Genomic DNA, 23,173 nt, shown 5'->3' with positions numbered 1-23,173 from the left:
ACTATTAAATGTTGTACTTGTATATATATACGAGTATATAACTAGTGCCTTAAAAATTAGTATAAGACGTATAATTGTATAGTATCAATGTATATATATGTATGTATATACACGTTTGCGTGTGTGTATACATTTGTACGTGTATATGCGCATGTATGTTTACAGTACTTCATAGTACTAATAATACTTTAATGTACAAATTGTGATAATTCACCAATTTTAACATACTCTTGGTAGAAGAGGTGTACATACATAAGTAGTGAGGTCATAAAAATAGTCAAGCTCGAACATACGTTAGTTTTGAATATCGAAATAGAAATTTCTAAGGAATAAAAAATCTAAGGGAGTTAATAGAATAATATAATATAAATAGTTAATATAAAGGAATTAATAGAATAATAGAAAATTTAAGGGGAGATATGAAACTTAAATTAGCAACATAAGCTTATTAGGAGTATAAAATATCAAATTAGACATATGTAGTTTTTTCTTTACAGTTATGGGTTAATGTTCACTAATATAATTATTACTATGAAATAGAAATAATTATGGATCATTAATACAATGTAATTTTAATGCAAGATTGTAGACAAAAATTTTAAATCAATTTATAAGTAATGTTTGTAATCTGAAATTTGGGAATTTCTATTTTAAGATTTTCTCAGACTAATTATGTATCTACATTCAGCCTAAACGTATACAGTCCTATATATCTTCTACTAGATCAATCGATATGCTTATTTAATTAGTGACCTCAACTTACGTTTTAATGTATGATTTCATTATACATCTTCCACCATAAGTACACTTCGTGGACTATGCAATTCCCACACAAAATTACCAGGTAATCTATTAGCTATCGATGCTGGACACGTGACGTTCATTTGCAAGTAAAGTTGCTGATTCCTGCACACTTTCATCTCGTAAGTTTCGAACTCGTCCGATCTTAATATCGATCTAACAGCAAGTGGAGCCAGGTCTGGCGTGCATTTCAGTTCGACTTCGATTATTAAATCGAAAGACGGTGGCCTCTGGACTTGTTGTTCCGTTTCAACTGTCAAATTCGTCGTGTTTACTGTCTGCATGAATTTGCTCTCATAAGCGTATTTGTTCATATTTCCATAGTAAAAGAAACGTCCACCATATTCTCCGTATCCTGAGTAAGTGGAAGCTGGCGGGGGTCTCAACGGGAGTGTCAAAGGAATCTATAAAGAAAGAAACATCGTTAAAGTTATTTATTGATAGTTACACTGTGAATTGTATAATCAATAATGAATATTAGTAATCTATATGTTATTACTTGATACTTAGAAAAATTTGGTATTGACCGGTAAAAAGAGTGCCATTTTTCAATACGAAAGACAAACCTTATTTTATTGATGGAAAATAGGTAAAAATTATTCAATATTTACCAAGAATTTATCTCATCTTATTTACATTCAAATTTTTGGAAAACATTTTTTCATAACAATAAAGTGAATGCTTCAATAATTCGTAAAAACTACTTCAATTTATTGCTAGGAAAGATAATTTTTCAAGAGATCGACCATGAAACTATCAATATAATGTTATAATGTATCAATAACGTTGCTGAAGGAAATTGTTTGTATATATATTGTTTTATTTTTTTTTGTATACGTAAATGTCACCTGTAAGAGTAATTCGTGTTCGTAATGTAAGTTCTCAAAGAGGTGTTCGTTCACACTGCCTACTAGACGTCGTAATCGAAGATACATGAAACGTTGTTCGTCTCTCCAAGAATTCTCTTCAGCTTTTTTGGAAACATCTAGACTGGTGAACCAAGCGCGTTTCATTGTGTATTTCAATTTCATGCTGACAATTCTCCCGGTATCTCGTTTGTTAGTCAATACTTTGAAAAAGAGTACTTGTCGACCTTCTACGAGACAGTCTAGAACGTCTACGATCTTGCATCCGGAAATCAGGGCCGATCTACTAATATTATTTTATCACGTGACATTTTAACACGTAAATATATATTTATCCTAAAAGATAATGTACATTAAAAAAATTGTTATATTTAAAAAAATTTATACATATATTAAAAGAAATATAGAGAAGCTTTCACTGAAATTAATAACAAAGATGACAAATTTTTCAAGAAATCACTCGTATAGTTATAGATGATAAAGGTCAAATTTCAGTTAAATTTTTCTGAATATATATTATATTATATATATATATATATATAATATATTGTAAATAGACTGCCGAATTTAATGCATTTACGGCGGAATTTAAAGTTGCAAATATATACAGAATGCATGTAATATGCAAAAATATATAAAATGTCTAGAGTACAGTACTCTCTATGATATTCAGTATTAATACTAGATTCCATTTTCCTAATTATCTTCATAAAAATATTGCACAAATATCCGCAGTCTAATCATAATTTTTATAATCGGTACTCTTTTACGAAGTGATTCACCTGTTCACCCTGCGTTCAGAGACCTTTTCAAAGAAGTTCATGAACCGTTTGCAGATGGCTATAAAAGAAGAGATAGTCGATTCTGCTGTACGAGGACCGATGATGGACGAATGATACTTTGAAATTTGACTAAGTAGCTCGTTCAGGTTGTCGAGCAGACTACCAGCGTAGAAACAAAGCCTTGGAAATTTTTGTTGCTTCGTTGGAGGATGTGTATACCTCCAAGTGACGGCTCGTAGCATTTTGTACTGTGCTTTAATCAGCTCTAGAGCGTCTAAAGCTTTGCTACAGGCAAATAATTCGGCGTCCGTTTTTGTAGTTTTCATGACGTTCTCGTTGCGCTTTATTATACCATCCACCTTCGCGCAAGCCATCAGAAAGGCGCCATTTAAAACTGCTGCTGCAACCGTTGAGCAGTGTCTAATACAGGCAAAAGTGAGTTCCAGTTATTTTTTTTTATAAAATAATGGATACAATTATCTTTTTTCTTTTGAGAATTTTAGAAGTTAGATTTTTTATTCTTCACGTCCATATCTCCTTAGATATCTTCTTTTTTTGGAATATTTTATTCATAAAAAGCATGGAATATACAAAAGGTGAGAGTGGTAATTATTATTTTTAACATTATATGTTATTAGTTTTAAAAAAAATGAGATGATATATTTTATAAAAATTTCTCTTCTAGATAATGATGCAGATAATAAAAATCTAAAATTAAAGGAGACATTGATACAAACCAGTGGTATTTAAAAAATTACCTAGAAACTAAACGAACGGAAGTAGCAACATCATGAAGAGGCAGTAAACGAAGAATCATCTCCAAAACTTCCGGCGGAAGCGTGTCCAATGCATAGCCGTGACAACTTTGTTCTGTTAACGGGGATGTTTCTGATTCTTTCCGCGATCCCTGATATTGATCGTATCTTATAATTGGTATTTTCGGTCGCTTGTTCACGTTCATTTAAAATTAGAACATTAAAAAAGAATATAGAGTTAAAACAAATTTTTCCTTTGATGTCGATGCTACTTTGTGCTTCTTTGTGTTCCTTTTTTTTCTTTTACGTCGTCAGTGATCTGTTAAACAATTAATTATATATTTTCTCGTTACAACATTACTCTTTTTTGCTAATTAAATGTTGCCCCTGGGTAAAAATTTTATAAAACTAGGAATGTCGGACAAGACAAAACAAAACAAACGATACGTGGCTATCGTTTGTAATCGAGTTCTTCTTTCGATAATTGTATTACAATTTTCTACACAGGGTGTTTCAATCTTCGTATCCTCTAACATAGTTTCCGCTTATACAATGAAGAGGATAGCTGGGTAGTTGTGGTTATCGAAAACAAGAGATGTTTCTTTTGCGATCAATTTATTAGATTATGTACAAGTTGTACGTCATTTTAAAGTCGAGATTGTCTTTGGTTTGTGTGTCGTTCCGATAAATGAAAATTGAAAATAATATACAGCTCTGTCGATCATTAGATATCGACACATAGAATAGAAACATAAAATTACTTAAATTATATGTAATCAATTATGTACTTTATAATTAAGCATAGCAATTTTTTTCGACTATACAATAGTTGCAATTGTAGCTGCAGTTATCACGTTGACTGTACATCTTTGAATTTTTGTAATTACATTGTGAAATAAAGTGATGAGACTAAATGGAGATTAATAAGAGGTTTTTAATCTAAAGATGTCTTAAAACCTTATCTCACAATGAGCATCACTTTAAAATAATTTAACAATCTCCTTATTATAAACAAACAGTGTCAGTTCTTCATCAGTTTCGCCACTAGAAACTTTCGTAAGACTTAATTTAATTTTTCAAACCCTGTTTTCATTATTAATCCTCCAATTCATTCCATTCCATCCCATTAATAATATCTGGAATCTTCTAATTTGTCTTATAGCCAAACCTCATATCAGCTAGATTTTCAAGTCAAATTAAACAAAATTTCTTAAGATCCTCTATTTAAGGTTTAAAATTAGAAAAATTAAAAAGTCGGATTAAAAATTATAAAATTGCAAAACTAAAAATTATACATTTATTTATAACCATCTTCCATTATTTCAGGACAGAACCACATTGAGGACCTTAGACAGAGAAATTAACAGGCATCAGGAGTGTGAACTTGGCCTGATCCACCGGTAATTCATCGGATCCACACGGACTGATGCTGTCCAAAAGCGTTTGAATCGCGTTCTGGTTAGTAGGGTGCTTCCTCTTAGTGTGTTCCCTCCTGTGCTTCAATTCTTTAAACGTTTTCCCGCATTGTTCGCAGACATAAGGTCGTGCTGCTTCGTGAGATCTCATGTGACCTTCGTAGTGACTCTTTCTGACAAATTTCTTGCCACACTGACCGCAGTCGAATTGAAAACGGCCTTCGTGAGCCGCCACGTGGGAGCTCAATGTCCATTTGGTCTTAAAAGTCTTGGAACAGTAGTCACATCTTATCTTGGATGCTGTATTCGAATTATTTTTCACTGGTTGCGCAATTCTTCGAGGATTCTTATTCAGAAGCAACATCTCTTCAAGCAAGAAGTCGTCTTCTTTTTCTGGTTGTTCCCTTTCGCTCTTTTCTAATACTGTTTGAGCTTCCAACATGTTTGCTGTGTGTTGCTTCATATGCTCTTGTAATTCCTCCTCATCCCGGGAACATGTTCCACACAGAGCACACACATTCTTACCTAGAACCTGTTAGATATTGATAATATAAATGTCAAAGATGGATCTGGTGTAATATACATACGTATAAGTAAAAGATAAGGTTGTCTAGGTAATGAGCTAATTGATCTATTAGTCGATAAAGTTAAATGGATAGGCAGTATTAGGGAAGTAGACGAATATAAACTAGACTTGTTCTGAGATCTGGAAGCTATTTGGTTCTATTGGAATATTGCTAATTGTATTATGCAAGAGAATCTGAGTGATTACTAAAAATTGTTGTATTTATTATTTTATTGAAAATATTCCTAAACGAGAATTCTTCCATAAACCTGTATGTTGGCATCACCTTGTCAGAATAGCAAATGATGTTATCCAAAGGGAGAGTCTGATTAATTTGTAGAAATTGTCATTTATTATTATTTCATTATTATTAGGAATATTTGTAATTACAAAATTAGGAATGAACCTGTATGCTGGAATCTATTTCGTTGGAGTAACAAATTTAAGAAGAGAATCTAATTAATTATTAGAAATTACTAACATACCTTTTCATGGGAGCTCATGTGAGCTCTAAGCTTAATCTCACTAGTGTACTTCTTCTTGCAATGCAAACAAGAATAAGATTTACTCTCGCGTGATTCATCATTCCAAACCATATGTTGTCTATCAATTATTCCATTTGCTATATTCTCGTTACTTTCCTTCCCATTTTGTTTGCCGACCATAGTGTAATTTTCATAATCGTGCAACTTTTCTTTTCTCATTTCGTGACGAGCAATGTGTCGTTTCAGGTCGTGTGCCCTCGAGAATGCTCTCCCATACCTGGTGCAGCCAGGATAAGGACATCCTTTGGTTTTATCATTTCTTAGCCGAGAGTGAACATTATTGGACGATTGTTTGCCATCCTTGGTGTAATCCTTGCAAGATTTTTCAATTTTCTGACTGGTAACTGTGGCCAACTGAGCTGATAATGGAATTACAATAGAGATGGTTTCATTGGTTCCTGGATTGACTATGGGACCAACATGGATGGCTGGAGGCGTCGCCAGGGATATACCATTTTCATTATTTTTACTCATCATGATCCTCAGTAAAGTTTCCCAGTTCTTGAATACTAAAAAAGACAAAAGAAAAAAAGAGAACATTATAAGCTTATTTGTGTCATAGGAATTCCAATTGTAGGTCATTGGAGAAAACATGATAACATGGGATTGATCGATAACTTAATAAATTTGGAAGTACTTCCTTATAAAAAATAGGAGATGTGATATATTATGTTCTTCTCTTGTAATCTTTAATTATTACGAGAATCGTTTTTTTAGAAAGAAATGAAATGGAGCGAATGAAGAATTTAATCCTATGTTCATATTCAATATTCAACAAATCGATATCGTATAAACCTAGTCCTATAGGAACTCGAGAAAGCGTGAAACCGATAGTAAAAGACAAGTACTTGTGTTCTTCTGTTTTTAATTTATATATGCAACTCAATGTAATTTAGATGCAGTATTCATATTATCGAATCATGCATGTACAGGGAGTTCCAATAATGATTACATTTTAACATCTTCACTATAAAATAAGGAATAAAAAGAAGAAAAATATTCTGATATTTTACAACGCAGATGACTTCTTGAACAACTTTAGGAAATTTACATCTATGGAGATCGTTTAGAGCTTCCATAAACAGGTAAATGAAGCCTTGTGAAAAAGCATTCTAACATATCAAAAAATTCCCAGTAAATAATTTTGTTTTAGAATTTTCAGTTTATCAAGAAATTTTGACGAGTGGCCATAAAGTAATTTTATTAAATAATTAAATAATTTTGTTTGAATCTTTCCAGCTTGTCAAGAAATTTTGATGAATAGCCATAATTATTGAACCACTCTATAGATGCATTATTCGCAATGAAAAGGTCTACTTCTCCAAATGAACTTTCCCTCGAACAATAGTATCGAACAAAGGTAGCATAACAAAATCAGTAGCCATCTTGAATCGAGCAAATTCACCCTCTGTATTCCGAATAAAAGAAATTCACAGTTACAGATGACATTACATTCATTTACATTTCAGGGGACTACGAAACAGTTCTGGAAACGGGTTCTTACTTGGTTTGCAACCTTGCTCCGCTTTGATTCTTCGATCGCCTCCCTCTTTTATTCGACACGTCAGAGGCTGCCTCAATGATTCATCCACCTCACGCCTCTTCTACCCTCCCCTTGGAAAGGGCGAGTCGACACGCGACATCACGTATCATTTCTTTATCCACAAGTATTCAACGATAATTTCATTCACTGTTAAATAATTTTTATTATTTATACGTGTACCTATATGTAGAAGTACATATACAGTGGTTGTAAGAAGTATTTATACGTCATTAATATATACTATACTATATAATAAATAAATACTATTATGCTATATATTATAGTATTTATTATAGTATTAAATATTTAGTATTTATTGCAGCATTCACATGCTACTTAATTAGGTCCAAGTACGTTAAATCTCGTACTATTTAGTATTATTTTCACATGACTATAAAAATTTGATACCACGAAAGCGAAACGCATAGAATCTGGTAAAAAGATGCTTCATTAGAAAATAAGGGTATGTTTAAATAATTTTTGCAGCCACTATATATTCATGTATATATCTATTTCACGTTATCACATATTTTTATGTACGACGAATAAGCCGCGCAATTAATGATTCTTTCCTTTCGAGACTTTCTCGAGCAATTCGTTTTCTTAACAAGCACCCCACCCGGGTTTGCACCGGGTAAAAACGGACGACAATTTTTCGCGGATCGAAAGGAATTCTGACGAGAGACGAGGTTTCTCCCTTTCTCTCCTTATCCACCTCTCTTCACTACCACGAGAGCCTCTCTATACCTTGTGTATAACACACACGATCTTTGTGAACACGCGCGCGGTCGTGTGTTGCCGTGCGTTACAACGTGGATGACTCCTCCACGGCGTGGATGAAACGACTCACTCGACTTGCTCACTTTCCTCGCCGCGATGAAAGTGTGCTACTACTGATCAGGAACGCGCACTCTCCCTGTTCGTTTCACGGACGCGGTACCTCGCGCATGTCAACGTCTGTCTTGCTGATATATTATAGCTCGATGAGAGTATTGTCGTGATGTTACGCTGTTCTGTAGATTTTCTTCCTTTTTTCTTTTCCGTTCTGTTTTATTGATGATTTCTTGTTGATATTTGTTTTAAGGAAAAGGGATGATTGATTAGAGAGGAAGAGGGTTTGAGTTTGATTAGATTTAAATTAAGTTAAATGTAAATTAGATTTAATTTAGATTGGAATTGTATTGTGAGTAGATAGAGGACGTTCGTATATTGATGGGAAATTTGTAGATGCTGGAATATACAGAATGTACATAATATACAAAAATCCATGTGTTGGACGAAAGTATTGTCATAACGTTACGCTGCAAATTCTATAGATCTTCTTTCTTTCTTAGTTGTTTCTTTATTGGCAATTTGTCGTTAACTTTTATTATAGGCAGGAGTAGCGTTTGGATTAGATTTTAATTAAATTAAGTTAGGTATAAATTTGGTTTAATTTAGATTTCAATTCAATTATAACTAGATTAAGGATACCTTCGTATTTATGGAAAATTTGAGAATGTTAGAAGATACGGAATATATTGATACATACTTAACAGGCAAAAATGTTTTGAGGAGGGTGGCTGAATGACTAAAAGAGGAGCTAATTTTTTAAAAGGATGCATTAGTCTTTATTCCGAATTCCATGATTTTTATTGATTCTTTATATTTTATCTTTTTATATAGTCATAATTAGAAATTTTGTACGAATGTAAATTCATTTTTAATTATTAATTTATAGAGATAAATTTTACATCTATGAATACAACTTCTAGAAGAACTCTTAGATTTGCAAAATCCACCGAGTCATATAATACAATGGAAACGTCACTAAACAGCTTGATATCAAATGACACACCTTCTCAACTTCCCCTGAGATCACATATACTGAGCTTAATCAGCTAATGGCACGGTTGAAAATAATTACTCTCGAATGGGTAATTTGGATCAAAAAATGATATTACATTACGTATGTAAAACGACTCATCATCTTTAAACATTTTTGAAAGTCAAAAATATTATAAAGGGGAAAAATCAGCTTTATTATGTTTGTAATAATAACATGTGCAAATGATATACCTACATTAACGAGAACATTTCATGAAATGAAATGTACGATTTAATTAAACGCCTGTTAAACACGGACACGTGCACTGACAACAACATCTGCGCTATCACATTATATTAGGCATCTAATGTAATTATGTAGTAGCTACTAATCAACGCAAGTGTGACGGACACGAAAGGTCTAATCTATTAGGTAAACTGAATTTCATCCACGCTCAGTGATTATTGCATTCTTCTGACTTTTTTAACATATTTTATCATAACTTTATTTTAAAGATTTGATGTTCTAATCACTAGATATTAATACAGCGTGATCTACAGTTTAATAGCCGAATTTTACATAGGTCATTTAAAGCTCCATTGAAATGTTATAATAAAAGTACGAAATACAAAGAGAATGCGATTTTTGCCATCAATTTTACGTCATTACTTATAACAAAACTTAACTGTTAAATACTGGAATATACTGTATATTTTTGTGTATTTTGTGCGTTATATGCATTTTTAAATAAATGCATTTCCCATTAATGCATGAAGATTTGCAGTCTAGTAATTTTGTTTTGTAGTAAGTTAGAAGGTAGCACATGCATAGAATAATAGTGTTTACAGAACTTGTTCTAAATTATTTATTGTTGCTGATGGAGAAGTTTGTTTCTTATAGTTTCCTTCAATCTGGAGTATGCTGAGGCTTTTATACTTGATGCTAAAATGCTTGTATACATCTATGTAGATTCATTGAATATGGAAATGTTTATATTGATAAGATTTCCTTTTCAACCTGTTAAACATATCCTTTAAATAGAAACTTTCATAATCGTCGAATCAGAAATAAAAAAAATGAATAAATTTCTATTGAGTCGGTTTCAGTTCTTGTAAATGTAAATATAATATGAGTCATTTTTAACTCATGTTCCTTGATTGATAACTCGTGATTTTATAGAGGATATTTTGTAGCATATTAGTACTGTTCTTCCTTTCTAAAAATCATCTGATTTATCATATATCTACTGTAATAAAAATTATTATTCTTGCGCACAAAATATTTTGAATTATATTTAGTAACAAATTTCGATAAACGTGATAGGGTGAAATAGTATAAAATATAGGTACATATAGGATAATGTATGTATACATATATACATAAAATACATACAGCGTGAGGTGGTTATAACGTGTAGGTTTATTTAATAAAATAACGAGTGGATGAATTTGTAATAGTCAGATGTATTAAAATAAGTACAACTACTAGTACAGAGACAGTGTATGCCGGTTGTAATCGTCTCTCGCTCAGTGCTGCTATACCAATCGAAGAAATGATAATAGTACTATTGTCATAGGTAGCAGGTTCATACATCTATATTAACGGATGTTACCACAAAAGGTTAAGTTAAGTTAAAAAGCTAAATTATAACCTAAAACGACGTTAATATTCAAAGGTACAATAACATGGGTCTCTCCCAGATTTAAATTTTTCATTTCAATTTGAAACTTTGTCTACGGCCATGTGCCGCTACAAGTATAATATAGATAATATAGATAATACAATATCAGAGATATAATATGTATAGATAGCATGCATGCAGAATACTATAGATAACATACCCAAATACAGAATATTATAAATATATAGATAATGGAGCATAGCATAAATAGAACAGACGTAGAAACGCTGACTGTAAAATTGTTAAATCTTCAATGTTTGAGGGTTTAACATTTTAACATTTTAACATTGATAGATTTAACATTGAGAAATATCGTGTCGTTGATTTGTCATTACAATCCATTTACTTGTAAAACGTTACATAGCGTTGCACATTTATCGTCAAGCATATTTTATTTAAATAATATTCCTCGAAAACCGAAAAATTATAATATACAAGCCATACATATGGCTCCAAATAAATCGATAAACACTCGACACTAGAACACACAGTACATAATAACGACAGAAACATAGTGGATAGGCGGTGTAAACGAAACTTGATCAGAGCATGCTTTGGTATGCTAAGTGGTACGTATTAAGCTAATTAATGGATGCATCTCGGCATAATTTGTGTGTTCAGAGTCTCTTAGTTACCACGGTGTACGCGGTTCCTGTGACAGATCGATACTTCTAATTTCATCGGTTGAAGAGGGGCAGAGAGGAAATGGGTGGAAAGGGAGAGGAGAGACTAGGAGGTGGAGATGCAATCGCTTTGGTTGTCATACGCACAATCACGAGGTTGCGTAACGTTGAATCTACGATGTTCGAAAAGAGTGAAGCAACTTCGGATTTTCTTCCCTTATGAGAGTCATATAAATGCAGATGTGGTCGTATTTCCGGTATAGAAACATCGGTATCATTTCGAAGTATACATACAGCAGCTCGCAAAAGTATCTGAACACTTGCAGAAACCTTTTAGCAAAATATAGAGGGTGTCTCAGTAATAATGGTACAATTGACAAGGAACTGACCCTCAATTTGTTTTTAAATTAATAACAATCAACTGTTTTATTAAAAATTGTATTTCGCCCCATAAAATATTTAACACTAACATGTTGAATATATACGATCTAAAATACAGGATACAGGGTATATACGTGTAATATGTATCTGCAAAAATATAAATTAAAGATTATTTATATTTTCTGTCATATATGAAATTATTGTGCAAAGTGAAAATGATCGTTGCACGAGAATCAGATAATTGATCGTTGTATATAGATATTTATTGTAATATAAGGTATATTACAAGTATTTAGTAATAAGAAAATTTTATTCTGTATTTTTAGTTCATTTTTCCATATGGGATTTATTACTTGCCGATTGTACCACAACTACTGGGCTCATTGCATTGCCAAGGAGATTTCAAAGAGTTTCATACAACACACGTCATACATTTATATTTATATACAATATATCATAAAATAATAAAAAAATAGATAATACGTTATAATATACTTGTAAAAGTTTTCTACAAATGCTAAAATACTTTCATGAGCCACTGTATATTATAATGTACGTTGGCGGGCATAGGAAGATACCTTAGCCCCTGGCGAATGGCTTTTCTTTGGAACTTACCAGGGCAGTGGATGCGCTTTCATTTCCATAACACGTGAATGTATATGTATATGCTTGGTCTTATTTCCTATTGAAATCGAGGTTTTATGGTTTTCAGATGCAGCGTGTTCTATTCGTATATAGATTTTGCGATTGTTTCCAAATTATGGTAAATTTGCGTGGATAAGATACATATAATATATAGAACAATACATTGTACTTTTTTTTTATTAAAAATTATTTATATTAAAAGTTACACAGGAGAGCGTATATGCATATGTACAATGGTCTACTCGAATAATATTTACATAAATATTATCTACATTTCAAGGTACACGTGAATTAATATACTGATCAAAATTATAAAAATTGCGTATCATCGTCATTGTTCATAGTATTTCTTATCCATTTTACGTAATACTGTATCCTAGTATACACATCAGGATATCCTGGTCTAGCACATCCTGATCCAAAAGAAGTGACGCCTGCCAATTGCCATACTCCGTCTGCGCGACGACATTGTAATGGTCCTCCAGAATCACCCTAAGAGATGTTTCTATTTTATCATTTAGAACATTACTTACAAATGTAGATATGTATATTTATATTGCTAAAAACATTTACGACACTAATTACTGAAAATATTGTTAAAATATTCGAATCAAATTTTAATAATCTCGAAACGAAGAAATATGTACTATAATACTTATCTTATAACTTAAAATATTGCTCAATATCATATATATATGTGTATTCAAACATTTTTAAAAATATTTATAACTAATTGTTGAAAATATTTTTTAGGTATGCGAATGTAATACTGAATATCCTTAAAAGGAAAAAATATTTACTATAATGCATAGTAAATGCTTCAGAAAGCGTATTAAAATCAAAGTATGATGAGTATGGAGAGATTTCAATGTTAATTTCACATTGGTATAAATAGCAATTTTATAAGTAAAGGAATTAACGAGATTCATCTGGATGGAGCCTTGTTATTGACAGCTAGATTGCATTATCCAGAAAATGCAAGGATTCCAATTTACTTAAGTGTATTTTGATGATCGGTGGTAGATATCTTATGTAACGACGAAAGTAATAACTCTAAATTTCATGAAATGAAATGATAAAAATGTTTTAGAATTTGGATAAAAAAAAATTGCTTCTGAAATAATAAGATTAGAACAATGTTACTCGTACGCAGCATAATATGATATAATAATATTAAGCATTCCAGCTTAGATTTTTACTCGGCAGGAATTTAGTTAATATAATATAGAAATTGATTATTTACCACGCAGCTTCCGGTCGAGCCATCAGTGTGACCAGCACAAAGATGACCGCTTCGAAGCGATACCGATTTCCCATAAGCTTTCATGCATTTTTCAAGATCTAGCAATGGCACTGAGGCTTCTAATAGTGCAGTGGAAAGTGACTGAGAAGGTCCGTATCGACCCCAGCCAGAAGCGACACATTGTCTATTCGCAAGCTCCTCTTCCGGCTCCGGTAAACATATCGTTCGTACTACTTTGGATAAAGGTGCTGGTCTAGCTAACTTCATCAGCGCTAAGAGAAAATTGAATATCCTAAATTTTAGTAATTTTAACACAAACTATCGTAGTTACCTAGGTTCTTATCAAGCCAACGATACCATTTTAGGATTAAAATTGTTTATTTACCAATATCGTGTAAGTAATTGTTGAATCTCTCGTGGAGGATCACTCGTTCAACAGGTAGTCTTGCCGAGCCTCGTCCACCGGAGTCTAATTCCCATTCCCCAACCACCGCCGTCCACAGTGCACCAATCGGTAAATTGAAAAGCTCGCTGTAAGTAAATATCCAGTCAGTTTATAAATCGATGATGAACAATATATATATTTATATTTAATTAATCTTTACATACAACATACATATAATAACAACATTGTATATTTATCTAATAATGTAATAAATCTTTTTTTAGACACTCTATATAGTGATAATCTGGAAGCTCGTCGTTAAGTTCGTATAGATCCAATGAAAAGTGAAACCCACTTATGAATGCAATGAGCAGCTGTGACGACCCAAGTGGGTTCAATGAGAACGCCGCCGCACCAGTGACCAATAAATCCTAACTTTGGGTGGAGAAGCTGTAGAGACACCTGCCAGGGCCAAGAGCCTCGTTTACTCGGTTTCCCGTTGAATATTCGACCTGTTGTACTCCCGACGTTCTTTTGCTTGTCCACAGTAGAAGAAGTGACGTTTTTCACCGACAGAATCGCACGTGGCTGTCTATGCGATGCTGAAGGACATCCGCAAGCTGTTATTCAAAAACTCAAGTTTCCCACCTCGTTGACTTTCATTGGTAGTCAACTAATATCAATTAAATACGTAATATATTCAATGGTTCGACGAAATGGTTATTTGTAGACTGAAAATTTTTACGAATTCACGCGAAATTTAAAGATGTAAAAGTATAAAAAATGCACATAATAGTTCTATAATATATGTATAATAGTTCCTCTATAAATTCTGTTTCTAATTCTAATTCAGTTTAGTTATAGAAATAAGATCTAAATGGAGATCTGTGTCACCCACTAAATATTATTAGTGCTTTTATTTTAGCACATTAAATGCATCCTCCAGACTTTTCCACTTTCCCATTTCTCATAAAGGTACAAATAATCTATTTATTATATGGATAGAAATTGCATTGAAATGTTTAATGGCTATCAAACTTGAAAAATAAAAATGGTCTTTCTCAAAAAGTTAAAAGACATACAATATTTTAAAAATATCTAAAAATACATTATAAACAATATTGAAAAAATACACGATAAGTGTTATAGAAACGGTAGCTTAACATTATGTTATACTTACAGAAATGATCTTCCTGAACGATCCTCAGGATCGTGCAGTCGATCTCCGCAAAAATGAAAAGAAGTATCGCCAGCCCACCGCGAAGATTCATTTCCAGTAAGGGAAGCACACCATGTATACAACTATCTTCTTCAACCCCGTACGCTTTATTGTCTCATACTCTTCATATTGAATTACAACGATATACACTTTGAACTTTACTATTTTGTTGATAATGAATTTTCTTAATATACCTTTGAATGTTTTAAGTCTCACAATGTACACAAATGAATTTTTTACTATTAATTAATTAATTTCTATCATCTTTCAGATAACATCACAATGATATTCAAAAGACACGCATAATCAAAGAAAATAAAATAAACGAATGAAAGGTACTTTAACAAAGATATCTACAAATTACAAGTTTACAACAAGTTAACAAAGATGATAGAGGCAAGTGACGAGAGTACGACTAGGTAATCCTTGTTGCGGATCGTTCACTAGAACGAGTAAATCCTTCGAAGGAACTTACTTAGAAGAAAGTGATCGTTGACGATTCCCATCGAAGAAGGGGAATATGCATACTTGCGATCACGACGAACCAGTGGAAACTGGCAGCTCTTAAAGAGACGAATATCGCTCTCACTAACGAAAGTTACCTCTTTGCCATCACTGTCTTTCTTCCTCGCTCTTTTCATACCAATTAGAAACGTTCATTTTTCTTAGATGCGATTATGAATCATGTGTCTTCACAAACGCGTGCAATAAGATCCTTCTATCAATGAATCCTTTTTTTATTATTGGCTATTTAACTCTCAATTAACTTACATATTACATACTTCCTTTAGAATAGAAACAAATCTTCTTTGTTGTTTTTCAGATAGGAATTTTAAAGACTATTTCTATAGAAGACTAAGACTATGAGAAAGAAAAATCTTCATGGGAAAAAGAAAGTTGACTCTACGTTGAGTTTAAAGAGACTTAAGATATTGTTTCAGCTCTGCTAATGAGATAGTGAATGTAATTCATACTTAATTTTATGTAGATTATATTTCATCCAATGTTGGATTAGATCTAATTATTCAAATTTAATGTTAATTTGGTGTTTAATTTAGTACTTAATTTTGGTTCATCTCAATTGAGCTAAATCTAATAAACTTGGCACAGATATAATTTAATATTTAAGAGGAGTTAAGGACTGAAGATTGAAATTAAAAAATGTGTTATTTAAAATAATCTTTGTCTAATTTGAATATAACTTAATACCTAAAAGTACTTGAGGATAAAATTTTAGGATTTAAAAAATGTATACGTCATTCAATCTTAAACTATCAAATTTAGAAATGGAGATATTTTCATGGTGATGTCTAGATCTAGAAACCCAATTCGCCTACTAAACACATCCTGCGTTACAGACCTTCCTTTCAGTCTGTAACGTATAATCCGTTATGAATCATTTAGTTGTAGTTTCTCGTAATTACGCATTATCGAGGCATCGGAGGAACGATCGCTTTTTTGCTTGACGTCGAATTACCCGATGCAGTAGCGTGTTTACCAACAAACCTGTTAATCATTACTCTCGAGAAACGGATTCTCACTGAGAAACATAAACGCACGTATAGCTTGTCATTTCACTACAACGAGAATGTCAGTGATGCAGAGCAGTGAACCTAGAGGACGGTTCAAAAATTCAATCATAAAATTTTTGGAAAAGGATCATTATATCACATTGATTATCAAATTAATTTATAGAAGCAGACGAGCAATACTTACAGTTCTCGATTTTGAAATTAATTTCTTCATAAAAGGCAAAAACAATAAAAGCTTGAAGATGACATTAGTATTTTTGGAATTTACTTTATTAAAATATAATTAAATAATATAAGTATCATAAGTTTATTATGATACTTATTATTGATTTATTGAATATTTTTCCATGGGAAAAGGAAGAATGTTCAAATTTGAAAACTGGAAGACATGTTTTGAAAGGACCTGTATAACTTTTGCATAAAAACGTGTTAATTATAAATTGAGGATATTGAGAACTAAAAATAATAGTTTGTTTCCTTTTTTGAAGCAGCTTGTAGAGTTGCTGTTATCGAGGCCATTTCCATGAGGCAAGGAAAGTGAGGAGGAATGCAATGTGACGTCGAGATAACGAGTTGAGCGTGTTTAATTACTCTCTCTGTTCACGAGAACATTTTTAGCATTGCTAATTCGTTCAAAGAGAACTTTATAGCGTTATAAATTATGAAACTCGATCGAAATTACAAAAATTCCACGACGTAAATTATATAGTTGAAACAAGGCAGGAAGAATGTAAACGAGATTTCCTTTTTTCTCCCTTTGTAGTTCAGAAGAAAGCGATGTAAAGTAAAATTGTTTTCTACGAATCTTCCGTCGTTATTTGAATTTTCTATGGTTCAATTTTGTCACTATTTCAGCTAACATCAAATAATTTCGTATTATTTCCACTAGAAACGGTCCAAGTGTAATACTTGTATAGAATCAGCTCTAATTGTGAAAGCGAAGACAGTAAAGTCGATGAAAGCGATCCTTTTGTTTTTCCAAAGCGATTTAACATGACCGTAATTCCGTATGTTTCACGTTCAATTTAAAATTCCTACATGCAGAAAATGAAAATATTCCGTTTCGACTATACATTGCTTACAGGATGTACAAAATGTATATATTTCCCTCTTGTAATAATTTTTTCATTCGATTGTAAAAAAGTGCATCTAATATTTATGAAAAACCGATACACATTTTCACTCATTAATTACAATAGAGAAAGTTATAAAAAAACTGCTTTCTGATATTCTTAAAGAACATAGTGCATGCACCATTTACTACACCTGCATACTTAGGTAGTTTTCAAATCTTATAGAATTATTTATTATAATTGAAATTTAAAAACTGAGATATAAATATATCTTTTGATACAAATTTATATAAATTTGTTATTGTAATAAATTATAATAAAATATGTAAAAGGTTATATGTAGACCGGAAATGTTATATTGCCCGGAAATAAAAATGCAATATGGCGGCTGAGGAAAGGTGGGCACATGCCACAAAGCAAGAAAACACATCGAGATCAGTTATATATATTTTAATCAATTTGTTTTCATATCGTACTACAAGGGTATATATATATTTATTTATTTATATACTTTTTTTGTTATTACAGTCGATTGCTTTCTCTTAACCATTCCAATCAATACAGATTGAGATTCGAATTTACAGCAATACATTGCAAGTAAGCAAATTAGCCTAATTTGATACGGCGTTTCCTTTTAGATCAACCAGACTCGAGAATCGTTATAATATACATGTACAATAATAAGCGTGCTGAATGTGTAAAAAGACGGAATAGATTGAATCCATTTAGGAGATAAAAATTGCTACAAAGTATCTTATAAACTGTAATTGACAATACAATGATATATAGTCAATCAGAACATTTTTTGGTAAGCAATAAAAAAATTTTATTCATTAATGTTGAACGATTGCAAATACACAATTATATATTTCGAAAGAAAGAAATTACAATGCCCAAAGGTCAATTGTCCCATTATCTTAATTAAAAAAGAGTTTCAACGTTGAAAATGTTTAAAAAATATCCCAAAAGACATAGATGTCTTTTATAAAAATTTAATGTAAAACAAATAGACAAAAAAGAGAAGAAATTCTATCTCTTCTTGAATCTAACAATATTTATGTTAAAAAATATTAGATTGTTTCTCACCGAACAAAATTTTGAAATGTCCATTGCAATCTTTCAGCATTTCTGTGATCAGAAGATCGAGCAAAAAAAGATCAATGTACGCGTGTTCAGCTGTGTCATGAAACAACGAACAGTTCAAGACCTCTTCTGTTAATTACATTGCATCAGTATATGTATACAATTGATTGTGTAGGTGAACAAACGAGTGTATTTACACTATCGGTACAGACAATATATACAGATCGAAATGTGTAACAGACAGTTTCTCGTGTTTGTGATTTTAATCCTTGTCGATTACGATTACTCTTGACGACTAGTGATTGTAACAGCATTACAGGAAAACGATCGCATTAAAGTGCGTCTCCATCAACGTTTGCGAACAATATAGGACTCTGCATATCAAGAGAAAATACAAACTCGAACTCGAAAAGTGTGGGAATAGAAATCCTGTGTTCGCGGTGAGAAGTTGAAAGTGACATCCACACCGGCTAACATTTCACGAATACCGTTCCCAGATATTTCATAACCATTACGCAATCTTTTTGTAAACACTTCGTTGTCCTAGTTCTTAACTGTCCTAACCCCATTTTTCTAAAGAATGTAATTAGCTAATGCGCATATGTCTCATCGGTATAAGGAATACAAATTCATGAAAATATGATGAAAATTCTACTTAGCAAATAACAAATATTCAGTTCTCTTAAATTCTAACTCTATACGATCATATAAAACTACATGAAATAAAAAGTCTAAATAAAACTTTTAACTGTAAATAAGAACTAGAAGACTTAACAAATTCACGCCTTATTCCGTATTATTGACATTTGTTTAATTAAAATAAGATCAAATATGATATAGTTTGAATCATTTATAATTCTGTAATTACACGTGATTAACAGTGTTCGTGTACTGTTCGCCGATGAGTATCCGTCTTTATGAACACTGACCGAATTAACAAGATAACTTCATAGGGACGACATATCGCAAGAAGACGCAAAAAGTTTGAAGGTTTCTTTTTGTTTTTTATCTTTTTGATTCAGATCATTGAAGATGAGCAAAATCTTCAAATTTCTAACGCGACGTTTCCCTTCACAGATGATTGTTTTTTATTGTCTGATTATTGTTTCGCTTTACACAACATTCCAGTAATCCATTCATTTGCCTCTCTCAAGGATTAAAAACACAAAATGATACAGTTCTCGATTGAACATAAAACGCAGTAGGGCATTTCCGACCGTCTGTCTCTGTGTGGTATTTTATTTTGCGTGTTCATTACCTTTAATCGTCTTTGTCTATACATATTTATATGAAATCGTTATCATTAATATCGTACAAAGGTAACGAAGCGGAGGAACATTGTTGAATGATATATCAACTATCCTAAAAATATTATATTCTTTACATCAAACGTTTTTCCATTTTTCAAATCTCGTTTTCGAGTTTTGTGTTCGTGCACGAAACATGTTAATTTTTTTATAGGCGGTGAGACTTATTCTTCTTCTTAATGAAATAGATACACTACTCAAAACAATTACGTAAGGTTAGTAAATGACGGAGATTTAATTGAACTTTGTAAATGAGGAAATTATTGCATTCAAATTTCATAAAGGTACATATAATGCATCCAAGAAAAAATAAGTATATATTGATTACATACATATAGTTATATATTTTATATTTTATAATAAATGTGTATGTATATATATTCTTTCGTAGATTAATAATATACTATATATTTTCTACTTATTGATCACTTTCTTGATAGGATATTTTGACTAATATTTTGATTTTATTGCTTATATGGGTTAACCAGTTAAAGAGATTTTGAGCATGCGTATGTTTTAACGACATAATGAGTTTATTGAATGTAAATTCGTAGTTGTTTTGTAAAAGTGGAAAATTTGTAGTTGTTTTGAGTAGTGCACAAAAGGATAATATACTGTGACAATGAAATATCACGCATTTACTTACGAGCATGATATAATGTGCTTTCTGCATTAATCACGTAATTTTGACGGACATGTGTGAGCAATTTGTATTTTCATAACATAAAATAAAAATACAAAAGCAGCTTTATTAAAATTTTCATCAAACTACGAATCGAATTTAGGATGTTAAAGGAAATGAAACAAATAAAATTAAAATAATTTCCATGCTTCCACGTAATCTTTATTTTATCTCTAGCATGAAAGGAAAAAAATTGATTTAAAGCACAAGTTAACTTGCACATGTCCTACGTATGATGCATAAGATATGTTGAGCAAACTTGATTTTGTACCATATGAACTTACAGGTAAAACCTAATGGACATTATAATCTAAAGCACGGCGATTTAGATGCTGGATAAACTATTAATTAAAGGAAATGTAGCGAGGTGTCCAAAATTTATTCGATAACGGTGCGTAAGGAAAAGCCATTCAACTTTTACTTTTTTCACACTCGTCACAAACTTACATTTACTTTCGTTAATTTTGTACTATTCAAAATTACAACTCATTTCAGGTCTTCCATTAACGTGTTAAACGTCATTTTTGTCACTTTGTTCCTGGGAACCGACACTAAACTTCTTATTTGTACACGGACTGCTACGGACGCATTTTCTGTATTAACACACCGCACCACTTAAAGGCGAGAATTCCTTTGTCCGTCCAATGTACATACGTGTTCGCGTCAAAAGCAGTCTTAAACCCAAGTCACACGAGCAACGCAATCTCGTTGCGATATCGCAGCCGGCATCAGACACATCCGTCGGGCACATTTGTACCTTTACAATGAAAAAGTATGCTTTTGTTTTCGCAGCATCTGATTTATCGTGTGATTTGAATTTGACTGCTCTTGACGCAGACGCACGCATTGAGCACACCTAGAACATTCCACCTTAAATGGGGAGCAAAACAAAATTAAATTCATGTTTAACATGTATAAATTATGCAGTTTAGTTTCTAAAACTTAAACTGCATAATTAACAAAGCACCAACCTATCCTCACTTTATTTCTTCCGCTATTCGATTCATTGATCGTATCGATTTCTTATTGATAAAATCTTAAAAGCTGTCGAGAAACAATTTGATAGCTTGAAATAGTCTACTACGGAAGATAAAATGGAAGGGAAGAGATGTTTTCGAAAGCATTTTTTGAGCGATTCGGTATTTATCGAATGATTATACCTGTAACGAAGCTTCTTATGGAAATACTATACAATACGTTTATCGACGATAAATCGCAAGCGTGTTCGTTGCTTAATTCCAATTACGTAAGGCTCGATTTACACGATAGCACCTTTTCGTTTTATTTCACAAATCTTTTCTTTTCATGGATGTCACTTTGATTCATTGGGCAATGTCGAAAAATTCAATTGGTTAATTCCTGTCTGAATCAATAATTTAGCATATACAACAATAATAATACTATCAATAACGGAAAATGTTATTATTATACGAAAATAGATAGTTTTTATGGAGGTTAATCTTTTAATTCTAAAATTAAGCTCCATCATTTTACCAGTATAATAAAAGTAACATGAATTCGAGGTATAAATGGATACAAATCTATTACTTTTAACCCTTAGAGTGCTATGGATGCATATATGCGTCTGGCGAAAGTCATCGGTGTGGACTAAGGACGCATATATGCATCTGGCGAAAGCCATCGCTGTGGACTAAGGACGCATATATGCGTTTGTCAATTTTTCCGAGCACCTACGCAGAAGTAATACTATTACGTTTGTCTAAGATAAATATAAATGCATTTCAATGTTAATGCCGCGTTCGAAGAAACTGTCTTTTCTTCTTTTTTAATTTAATACTTTGCATTCGCAATTTGTCCAATTTGGACATTTGGTAGAATTGAAACTCTCTGTGAGAGAATATTGGTCTAAGGACGAACTGTTGAAAAGCAATATTTTCCGCAAAATAATAGCACGATACGAATGCAGAAAATGCGATGTCGAATTATGTATCGATAATTGTTTTGAAATTTTTCACACACAGCTGAATTATTAACTTGTGTTATATTTAAACTAATTTTAATTTTAATTATATTTTAATATAATTTAAATTTAATTTTAATTTTATAACTAAACTAAATTTAGCTTTCTAGTTTATTGTTTTCTAGTTTACTACCAAAATTCTAGTTTATTATTTACAGTAAATTTCAATGTTTATAATAAATAATTAATACTAAAAGATAACGCTCTTGAATCATTTAATCTCATTCAAAAGAATTACTATAACTTATTACGATTTGCG

At 31.9% G+C, this 23,173-nt stretch overlaps 3 protein-coding genes and 1 long non-coding RNA gene across 11 annotated transcripts; 1 reads left to right on the top strand and 3 right to left on the bottom strand.

Annotated features, from left to right (window-relative positions):
* Window positions 1–93: 93 nt before the first annotated feature.
* LOC122569925 lies at window positions 94–3,648 on the bottom strand. Its single transcript, XM_043731588.1, has 4 exons — window positions 3,208–3,648; window positions 2,450–2,869; window positions 1,650–1,953; window positions 94–1,205 (listed from the first exon to the last, which is right to left on the bottom strand). The coding sequence occupies exons 1-4, from the start codon at window positions 3,408–3,410 to the stop codon at window positions 783–785; spliced, it is 1,350 nt and encodes a 449-aa protein (XP_043587523.1). The 5' UTR covers window positions 3,411–3,648; the 3' UTR covers window positions 94–782.
* LOC122569926 lies at window positions 1,058–3,348 on the top strand. Of its 5 annotated transcripts, none has more exons than XR_006317623.1 (5): window positions 1,058–1,390; window positions 2,504–2,694; window positions 2,769–2,884; window positions 2,992–3,045; window positions 3,135–3,348. It is a non-coding gene; the product is annotated as an uncharacterized LOC122569926 (long non-coding RNA). The 5 variants fall into 5 exon arrangements; XR_006317621.1 differs by having other exon boundaries at window positions 2,992–3,054; XR_006317622.1 differs by having other exon boundaries at window positions 2,769–3,045.
* A 154-nt stretch (window positions 3,649–3,802) lies between the features above and the next one.
* LOC122569921 (zinc finger protein 567-like) lies at window positions 3,803–8,174 on the bottom strand. 4 transcript variants are annotated; one of them, XM_043731579.1, is made up of 4 exons: window positions 8,020–8,174; window positions 7,234–7,419; window positions 5,670–6,238; window positions 3,803–5,151 (listed from the first exon to the last, which is right to left on the bottom strand). In XM_043731579.1, the coding sequence occupies exons 3-4, from the start codon at window positions 6,204–6,206 to the stop codon at window positions 4,552–4,554; spliced, it is 1,137 nt and encodes a 378-aa protein (XP_043587514.1). In that variant the 5' UTR covers window positions 6,207–6,238; window positions 7,234–7,419; window positions 8,020–8,174; the 3' UTR covers window positions 3,803–4,551. The 4 variants fall into 4 exon arrangements, with proteins under 4 accessions (XP_043587514.1, XP_043587516.1, XP_043587515.1 ...); XM_043731581.1 differs by having other exon boundaries at window positions 7,791–8,166; XM_043731580.1 differs by having other exon boundaries at window positions 7,799–8,166.
* Window positions 8,175–12,162: 3,988 nt separating this feature from the next.
* On the bottom strand, window positions 12,163–15,308 carry LOC122570377 (chymotrypsin-like elastase family member 2A). The gene is made up of 5 exons (XM_043732600.1): window positions 15,218–15,308; window positions 14,393–14,657; window positions 14,038–14,183; window positions 13,653–13,924; window positions 12,163–12,901 (listed from the first exon to the last, which is right to left on the bottom strand). The coding sequence occupies exons 1-5, from the start codon at window positions 15,306–15,308 to the stop codon at window positions 12,719–12,721; spliced, it is 957 nt and encodes a 318-aa protein (XP_043588535.1). The 3' UTR covers window positions 12,163–12,718.
* Window positions 15,309–23,173: the final 7,865 nt, after the last annotated feature.

This window comes from Bombus pyrosoma, linkage group LG8 (assembly GCF_014825855.1).
Source record: "Bombus pyrosoma isolate SC7728 linkage group LG8, ASM1482585v1, whole genome shotgun sequence".
Taxonomy (NCBI): domain Eukaryota; kingdom Metazoa; phylum Arthropoda; class Insecta; order Hymenoptera; family Apidae; genus Bombus; species Bombus pyrosoma.
The sequence above is the reverse complement of the archived record's forward strand: the minus strand, read 5'-3'. Positions and strand labels throughout refer to the sequence as shown.